General features: G+C 44.8%; 1 protein-coding gene and 1 long non-coding RNA gene across 2 annotated transcripts; both read left to right on the top strand.

Moving 5' to 3' along the window:
• The first annotated feature begins 261 nt into the window (after positions 1-261).
• LOC100825733 lies at positions 262-2627 on the top strand. The gene has a single exon (XM_003573552.4). The coding sequence runs from the start codon at positions 433-435 to the stop codon at positions 2332-2334; it is 1902 nt and encodes a 633-aa protein (XP_003573600.1). The 5' UTR covers positions 262-432; the 3' UTR covers positions 2335-2627.
• A 4175-nt stretch (positions 2628-6802) lies between these two features.
• On the top strand, positions 6803-9917 carry LOC104583583. Its single transcript, XR_731415.3, has 2 exons — positions 6803-8490; positions 9040-9917. It is a non-coding gene; the product is annotated as an uncharacterized LOC104583583 (long non-coding RNA).
• The last annotated feature ends 262 nt before the right edge of the window (positions 9918-10179 follow it).

Below are 10179 nucleotides of genomic sequence, written 5' to 3'. Positions count from 1 at the left end.
GTTCTATTTTTGAAATTTAGTACTCCATCCGTTTCAAAGATTGGCACTTGCCAATCTTTGTGGAACGGAGCAGGGAGCAGATCAGGTGAAATCGTTCCCCTTTGTTTTCGGAACATCTGCAGATGATTCCACGACCAAAGCCTGATTTTCTCGGAAGCCGTATCTGCTCTCTTTGGATCTCACCGCCAATCTATGGAGCTACTTTCGGCTTTGATCCAACCGCTCTGGTGGGCTGCTTCTCGGCGGTTAGCCAGTAGGCAGTAGTCCCTGCACCCAGTCCACCCACGGCCCCGTGCACCCTTCTCCTTCCTCTACTTCCCGCACCCACTCCCCAGTCCAGATCTCCCGAAACCAACTCACCTCCCCCTTCCCAGACCCCAGATCCTAACCCTAACCGACAGCCCAGATCCGCCTCGCCGGCGGCGGCCCGCGATGGCGTGCCTCGCCATCTCCCTGCAGCCGGTGAACGGGCCCGACATCCTCCTCCAGACGCGCTCCTGGTTCCCCGTCTCCCGCGCGCTCGCCGCCGTCTCCGCCTTCCGCCTCGCGCGCCTCCACCTCGCCCGCGGGAAGCAGCAGCCGGCCTCGCACGCCTCGCTCGACGCCATCGGCGACGACCCGCTCGCGGCCGGTTCCGGGCAGCTCGTCGTGGGCGTCGAGTCGCAGTACCGCGTGGTGTACCGCCTCGTCAACTCCATCTACGTGCTCGGCGTCACCACCGCCTCCGACCACGCCTCCCCCGCCGTCCACGCGTTCGCCGTCGCCGACGCCGTCAACCAGGCCGTCTCCGTCGTCGTCGCCGCCTGCCGCGGCGTCGACGTCACCCCCGAGAAGGTGCACCGCAAGTACCCGGAGGTGTACCTCGCCCTCGACCTCGTCATCCACGGCGTCGGCTCCGTACGCCTCTCCCAGATCCTCGCCACCATCCATGGCGACAACCTCGCCCGCATGGTCAACTCCTCCCCTGACGCGGAGGCCCGCGCTCGTGGCGCTGATTCCTGGCCCACCGTAGAGCACCTCGCCCAGGACCGCCATGCCGCCCGTGATGCCTTCACTGGCGCTTCATTCGAGCTCCCCTTGGAGACCCTCGCTGCTGGTGACGAGTTCTCCGCATCCAGCCTTGCTCCTGCAGCTGCTGCGACTACTGGGGATGAGGCGCCACCTGAGGATGCGCCACCCGTGGAGAAGGACCCCTTTGCAGCTAGTGACATGGTTAGCAAGCCAGAGGAGGCATTGGTAGGTGGGTTCAAGAAGAACAAAGAGACTGCCCTCGTGGTTGCTGATCCCGCCGCTGCTCTTGCTGGGTTGGAGGTCACGACTTTGCCACCAGCTGAGGCAACTAAGCCCACATTTATTGGGGTTGAGGGATTTGAGGGCGACTACGGTGGAATTGAGTTCGGTAATGAGGAAGCTTCACTGGCTGAGGCATTTGAAGGGTTCAATGCGCCATTTGGGGGTGGGCTAGATGCTTCGGAGTTTGTCACCACAACAAAGAAGGATCATAAGGACAAGAGCATCACTGGTCTTGAGCTGCTAGCCATGGGTGGTGGGCAGGCACTGAATGCAGCTGCTGGTTCACCTCTGGAGAACTTATTGGTGACCAAGAGCGCAGAGATGACTGTTCCTGAGTTGTACATTGTGGAGGAGATCAACGCAGAATTCAAGGAGTCTATTCTTGCACGGGTTGGTTTGAAAGGCACAATCTTTCTGCGGACTTTACCACCAAAGAAGGCAGCAGGGAGGGACACAGAGTTCTCATTCCGGCTTGAGGGTACTTCTGGAATGAAGAGGGCTGCCTTGCAGAGTACCGTGTTGAGTAACCTCGAGAATGGCCTGTTCCATGTGAAGACACCATCGAAGGAGGAACCCATCCCCATCATGAAATACAGCTTCCTTCCCAAGCACTCACCTCTACCTTTGAGGATGCGCCTTGTAAAGCGCCATAGTGGAACATTACTCTCAGTGATGATACACTATGCGTCGAACCCAATACTGCCGCAGCCACTGAGCAATGTTACATTCATTGTTAAGCTCCCCGTGGATCCAACTCTGCTTAATGTGTCGCCCAAGGCTGTCTTGAACCGCGCAGAGAGGGAGCTCAGGTGGCACATCGCAGACATTCCCCTGAAAGGTCCTGCTGGACGGCTGAGAGCACGGATGCCTGTAGATCAGGATTCCAAGGATGGTGAATTAGAGGTTGTTGGAATGGTGAAGTTTACTTACCAAGGACCATTCACATTATCTGGCATCAAACTTTGTCCAGCCATCAACAGCACAGCCCAATTTAACCAAGTTGGTCACACATTTTCCAGTGGGAGTTATCGTTGCATCTGAGTTGGTACTTTCTTTGTATCGTAGCTGTTACTTTGCCCCTTTTTTTTCAGTTTACTTCTACAGCAGGGTGATATTGTATCTAGTGAAGCTTATTTGTTTTGTGAGGCTGGAACTTAAAACATGTTTTCGGGTTGTCTATTATTATCTGGAGATAGTAACTGTGATTTAGTTTCATTTCATTATTGGATGCAAAGAGGAAAATATACTTTTGCACATCATGGATGCAAAGATAAATGTACTTAGCTACAGTAATTCGTCATGTAATGTTGAAAGAAATCATTACCTTTTTATTAGTCTATACAATCCCTTGCTGAAGTCGTGACTTATGAGAACCATGGTTACAAGTCACTATTGAAAGACATCTCCAATTATTTAGCAAAATGCCACTGGAAGTTTTACTTATGTGAGAAGTTTGCTGGTGAAAATTATCCAGAAAGGTAAAAATGGCTTTAGTCATAAACTAGAGGTATACCAACATATCTATATGTCTGATCGTCCTAACAAATCTTTTTTTACTTATATCCACTATTCCACTAAAAGATTGATATTCTGGAATTGGTCTCAAACATACATTATATTATTATTAGTTCTATGTCGAGTTATCTACTCGATGAGAAAGATAGTCTGGATATATATTGGTACCCAAGCTTGTTGCCCATTTACTAAAAATATGACAGTGCTTCATTTTTGTTTACTATTCTTCAGCCCTAATAATTAGCACGACCTCATGTTGCCTATATTAATGTCATTGTACCTACTAATTCATTTGTATCATTGTATGCAAGCACCACTAGGATTTACTGATTTAGAGGTAATAGTCATGGTCATAGTCCTTCTGAGTACTGAATGTTGCTTATAGTAATACTGTAGGCAAGCTGGATTGTTAATGATAATGTTGTTAAGATGTAACTCTAAACATGTTGTATTGCTTAACATGTAACGTATTTGTTGATTTCCTCTTTGTTGGTACTTCCAGTGCACCCAGGTTTTCTGTCGCCTCGGTTGTTCACGCTTGAGAGAGGCATGTTACCAGTGATTCAGTATGTTTAATCTGAATATTAACGGAATTTCTTGGAATGCTGTGGTGTTGACATGTTACTGATTGTCGATTTACAATGGACTGTTGGCTGACTAGATGAATATTGTTGGACATTACGGAACGTTCTTATGCCACATCCTTATTGCTGCAAAGTAAGGTATCCTCATCTGTTCATAGGAATTCCAAACTAAGTTAGTTGCTTATTGCATATTTCAGTTCAAAATTATGAGTGTAATGATTATGCAGTACTCCCTCCATTTCACAAAGGTTGGCGAATTTCGTTTCGTTAAGATAAGTCTTTGAGTAAGAATTACTCTATTAATATGTAAGTTATATGATACAAAACCATGATCATTAGCAATAAGTTATAAAGACGAATCCGTTGATATAAATTTCATGTATGAAAAAATACAAATCAATAGAGTTTTCATTGGTCAAAGCCTTCTCTTAACGAAACAAAATATTCCAACCTTTATGAAATGGAGGAAGTATTGTCTTTGGGATCTCTTCTTGCGATTTAAAGATGGCTGTCTGAAACTTTGGATCAGTAATTAATTGTGGGCAATAGAAAATTGTCAATGAGGTTTCATAGTCAAGCATTTAAATTTTTTTGACTAGGGAAAACACAGCTACTGTAGGATCATAGGACTTTGAAGCATGTAACTTCTCAATGATGCTATCTACTGGGGTTGAAACATTTTCGTAACTTGAACTTGTTAAGTTGTCCAGTTTTGTAGTAAGAGGAAAGAGAATATTGGGTGCACATTGACACGGATTGCGAAAATCTGCCTTATATTATAAAACCTGCTGCTCTTTTTAGGGCCAATGTGGGGTTTGCCGAGCTCTTATTTTGTAAGCTTCTGTGAATAACTGGGTGTTCTTATGACAAAGATTATAGGCGAAATTGGTCAGGGCGTTATTTGGTGGTCTTTGTCCAAACACATTGCCCGATCGTGGATTTGTTGGGTACCATTACAATTCTCTCGCCATTTGTTGAAACACGCCGCCAGTCAAAAAACGGAAAGTTCCGTGAAATTACAGTCTTGCCCCTGTTCTCTAATTACCTCTCCCCTAGCGTTGTGAATTCCCCAAAGCTTGAGCCTGAGCAAATCCCTAGCTCGGGCGCAGGGCTGCCGCCGTCGAGTCGTCGCCCCTCCGCTGCCTCCCCTCCCGCCGTCACTAGCGCTGCCTGCCCTCCCTCCAGCCGTCACCTGCCCCTGCTGGCCCTCCCGCCATCGTTGGCACCTGAGCTTCTTGTCGTCGCTTGCCCCTGCCCTTCCTGCCGCTGCCTGCCCCAATGGAGACCAGCGTGGCAAGGTGCTCTGCCCCAGGTGGATTCCGGGTTCTTCACCAGCGCCCTCGAGCTCGACGGCAGGAGCCATGGACATTGCTCTTTCCTGGGTGCCTGACAGGTAAGTCCTCCTTTCTCCCCTAGTTCAGTTCTCAATTAGCGATAGTAGAGTCTCTAATTCATGTCACTACTAACTTTCATATGATGTTGGCAAAATTCGGGTTGGAGAAAGAAAAGAACGGGGGCAAGACAATAATTTCATGGGACTTTCCGTTTTTGGACCGGCGGTGTGTTTCAGCAAATGGCCAGAGAATTGTAATGGTACCTAGCAAATCCACGATCGGGCGGTGTGTTTGGGCAAAGGCCACGAAATAACGGTGTCCTCTGGCCAATTTCCCCAAGATTATATTGTAACTAACTCTCAAAGTATAGCGAAATACATCTCATACACTTATGACAATGTTGATCACTACTGTTGTTATTATTCTTGTTTGCCAAATTATGCTCTGGACATTCTAATTGGACGAAATACACTCTATAATGTTGATTGATTTGTCTCAGAGAGACACTACAGAACTGTGGTGTCACGTGCTTGGGGAATTTGGGAACTAGAGGAAGATCGCAGGAAGTAGGGTTGCTCTATGGGAGGACGAGGAGTAACCTCGTCGCCCCGTGGCAGGGAATTGGGGGCGCCCTGGGCGCAGGGAAAATATGGTTTAGGTTTTGATTGCTTGCTTTATTGATTGACTAGAGAAAATTATAAATAGTCCTTACAAACTTGGAGAACAAGCTAGACTCTTACAGAATTGGAATAGGACTCCTAATCAGATTGAAAATTGTAGGAAAAACCTTCTACGGGACGAAACCTTTTTATCTCCAATCTGGACTCTTAATTACTCAAATTAACTAAGCTGACCCAGATATTGGGTCCTTCTCTGCCCTAGGTGGCCGGTGCCTATATGTGCGCCCCCACATCACATGTAGATATACACAAAAACACCCTAGCCATTAGAACAGTATGAGTTCAAATTTTGCAACAGCGATGGGACATGGGAGGTTAGATATCACTAGACGCTCTTGGAACTAAATTGTGCTCACCTTTCACCATAGACGCGAACATGCATAGAACCTGAAATTAAGCGTTTGCATTTGGCATGGCACTGGGCTCCGTTTATTTTAAAGGTCAAGCAAGTTTTACACCTCCCTTTTACCTCCTAAAATTGGAGGTGCTATTTAAACTATTTCAGTACAAGACGTCAAGACCACAAATTTGTATTGTTCCAGACATCATGATGATCCGCTATGTTTCAACCAATTCCATCAAGTAAAGTCTAGGAGCTCATTTGATAATTAATTTTGAACTTTTACTTAAGAGAAATTTATTGAATGCTCCTGCCATTGTACAACTCAGAAACAGACAATCTGCATCTTTATACTCATGAAGAAATGGATTTGTTATCATGTTAACAAGCAGAATCTTTGTTGAAACTTAAAACAGACAAGGGAAGGAAAATACTATTTCAGGTATAGTCATAACCTGATGAAAACCTGCTCATGTTTTTCTTCTGTATATGTGGTTCCATGTGTTGTCCTGCCGGACACAGTGGTAACACTGTCTCATTTCAGCAACCAATATGCACAAGCTCGCACACCAACTGTAGTGTCATGATCTCGTCTAAAACAAGGTAGAATCGTCGGAGGCGTATTACAGGATCAAAAATTAGGCTATTATTTTCTACTACGTAATAGATTACTGTGTAGAGCAAGAACCCGAGGATCTTGAAAGGTTAGACATAGCTATGTGGGGAAATAACATTATATTGTTTAGAGGGTTTTGCGTACGAAATTTGTGGTTGGTTTGTCAAATCTTTCTCTTATGTTGTGATTTTTTCCATCAATTCTATTTCAGTTATCTCCATGAGGTTCATTTAATTTGTTGTGAATACTGTTTCTGCTTGTGCTACATCTTGAGATATCAGATCACATACATATGCTATTTTGCATATGGGGTATTAGAGTACCATAGAGCCTTTAGTTTTCATTTTGTAATGCTGTTCGCAAAGTTTGTAAAAAAATTGGTCACCGTGTGTGAAGTGCAAGAGCATCTCAAACAGGTTCCTGAAACCAGTTTACCAGTTTTATGGATAGGTGAGAGAAAAACTTTTGACTCTCCTCCAGCAGGTTAACTAAAACTGATTCCCTATAATTTTTGTAGATCCCACTGACACGTGGGCCCCATATGTCATTGTCTATTTCTCTTCTCCATTGCATCGCTGCATCCTTATCTTCTCTCTCTCTCTCCATCTTTCCACTGCCGGCGGCACACCGTACTGGATCTCCTCGACCTGCTCCGAAGGACTGGATCTCGTCCTCGTCGGCAACACGGCCGGCCGCACCAGCAGCACTCTCGTCGGAGGAGAAGCACCACCGGCGGCCGGCGGGTTCAGAGGCGCTGCGGGGAAGGCCGCAGGGAGACTGAGGAAGGCAGCGAGGCCAGGGGAGCGCCTAGGAGGTCGGGGTGGCACCCGCAGAATCGATGGAGGCGCGGACCGAATTCGTGGCGGCAGCCGGCGGCGTTTTGGGTGTGTGGGAGGCATCGTCGATCACGATTCGGCCTAGGATGGGTTCGTGGGAGTCAACGTACGCGCGGGGTGGTCGCGGAGACTCTGGGCATGGCCGCCGGTGGAGGATGGCGGGCGCAGCCAAGTCAGGCCAGGCGGGTCGGGCCGGAAACGTCCTGCAATCGGGCGGTTTATTTCCTGCACGAGCTTTTCCTCGTTTATGGAATGGCTCGTCCATTCCGTACATTCGGGGAAGAGAGAGAAAATAGGAAATTTTCTAAAAATTATAGGGATTGGGAACCATTCAGAGAATCTGTTGGAGCTGTTTCTTTCAACCTTTAGGAAATGTTGACAGTTTTTTAGGAAAAGATGGATTTTAGGGAACTTGCTGAAGATGCTCTAATCACTAAAACATGTTGTTGTGATGTATCATTGGTGTAATATTTGGTATCAAATATTTGAGAAAAATTTCATCCACTAGTGCAAACTAGAGGCGTGTAAATAAGACACTTGGATGCTCATGTCGCCAGTCATCATCCCATAGAAGTGTATCAAGGGTTACCTTTCTTTTCCAAACTTCATTTGGCTTTTTTGTTGGGAGTATGCCAAATATTTGCTCAAGTGAAGCACATTGCAGTGTGAGTGCTATGAAAGCTTTGGTCTTGAGGTATAAATGATCTTTGCTTGCCACTGCCAAAAGAGGAATTGTTCTCGAAACATAATGTCAGTAACATATGAAGCTGCTGGTGATGCAAAAGCAACCAAGAATACGAATTACCATGAGAAGTCGACAACTGGAATAGCTATTCCTTCGAGTTAGTTCCAATTGCTACTATTTCAACTTCCATAATTCTATATTGTACATAACCCAACCCAACCATTTCATTAGGCCATTTTGTACCAGGAAAATTGGACCCATTAAACCTTAAGCCCAGCCCATTAGTAATCCTAATTCATTCCTTGTTTGGTAGGTTAGCTTGAACAACATCAGCCACTGATACTATTTTCAATGGCTCAGATACATGTGATTAATGCATCAACCACTATAAAAGGGAACTGGTATAGCGCTTACCCTAAGCCATATTCCTTTCTCGCCGATAGTGCGCAGCACCCTCCTCCTTCCGCCCTCTTTTCTCTTGATACTCTTCGCTGATCCATCGGGTTGATAGTTGATACCAAGTTACTATTCAAAGCTAACCGAGGAGAGTTGATGGAAATCGGTATACCTTGATGAAGAAAAGGGTGTAAGTTCCTCATATTTCCGTGTAAGTTCTTTAGATCTGACTACTATAGTTTCATAAATCGGCTATTAAGTTTTCTAAATCTGACTATTAGTTTTATCTTTTGTGCATGGGAGAAATAGGGGATCAACCTTAGGAGGATTCATGGTTCTTTGGATAGCAATATGCCGAGCTACTTTTCTTGTGGTTTAGTTTGTAGGAGCATCTTTATAATGTAAAATATTATTTTTGTCCATTGTATTTAGGTTATCTTGTGAAATTTGTAATCCCCCTTTCTGCATCAAACCGTTTACACTCTACCTATAATTGCCTTCTACATGGGTTCGATATAAAAATAGTTGCCTTTCTACACATGCCATCAATTTCCTTGTTCACCAGCGCAGCAAAGCCAGCGATATGGAAATTTATGCTTTTTCAGTTAACTTGTGCCATTCTTTTAAATGAAAATTAGAATTTTATAGAAAGGTTTTGTTTTTCATGCAAATTATAGAAGAGAACATAATTTATGCTTCTATTGTTGATGCAAATTTACTTGGTCTCTCCTATGACATGCAATTAATCTTTTCTATGTAGGCATGTATTACAACAGGCAAGAGAAAGCTTCTGAATCCAGCATAGTGTACGCACACCTGGAATTGCAACTTGTTCCAGCTGCCTTCCACTTCCTGTTGCAGATAGGATTTTTGGTAGGATACAACATTGTTAGCTAGGGATGGAAAACTTTTCATTTCTTCAAGGTCCAATTGGTCAATTCTCCATGCATTATCGCACTAGAGATTCTGTGATAGGTGACTCTCCATTTCCTCGGGGTCCAATTGGTCCCTATCCCAATATGCATCATCCTACTGGTGGTTCTGCAGTAGGTGACTTAATTAGACCCTGCTCCATTCTACATAATCCCCCTGGAGGTTCTGCTGTAGGTGACTTGACTGGACATTCCGTTATGCATGATCCCACTTGAGGTTCTCCTCTAGGTGACTTAGTTGGATCCCATTCCATTCTGCATCATCCTACTAGAGGCTCTGCGATAGGTGAATTTCTATTTTCTCGAGCTCCAGTTAGTTCCTTCTCCACTCTGCATCATCCCACTAGAGGTTCTGCAATGGGTGGTGAAATGCCCAATGCTAACATGACCAACTGTTTCATGGAGCAAACAGAAAAAAAGAAGTATAATGTATTATTAATTCTTGATTCTCCTCCAAAGGAGTTGATAATTCTTGACTCGGATGATGAGGATGGAAACTCTGGAAAAACACAAGTTCCTTCTTATCCTACGAAGGAGTTGATAATTCTTGACTCGAATGATAGAAAAACACTACTTCCCCCTTATCCTACGAAGGAGTTAATAATTCTTGATTCATATGATGAGGATCGAAATCCTCCTTGCCAGAGAAAACGTAAGATATCAGAGGTCAGTTCCCAGGTTAATAGAGATGCCTCAAATGATCCAAGACAAAAAAAACTAAAGAACGAGCCAACATATTTTGGTTTTGATGAGCCCATGGAGAAAAAGAAGAATCCAAGAAAAGAAAGTGATTGTCATTTTAACCTTGCCGTTCCAAGCAAAAAGGTACACACGTTCTATTGCTTTAGCATTTTGAAATATATTTTTTGTCTATTGACTGGTAGTTTTTTTTCATTTGTTTTGTTTCTTCCCAGAAATATATGGCAGTATTCTAAACTTGAGTAAAAATGCTACATTTATCATGGGAA

This window comes from Brachypodium distachyon, chromosome 3 (assembly GCF_000005505.3).
Source record: "Brachypodium distachyon strain Bd21 chromosome 3, Brachypodium_distachyon_v3.0, whole genome shotgun sequence".
Classification (NCBI taxonomy): Eukaryota; Viridiplantae; Streptophyta; class Magnoliopsida; order Poales; family Poaceae; genus Brachypodium; species Brachypodium distachyon.
This window is presented reverse-complemented; position numbering and strand designations above follow the sequence as displayed.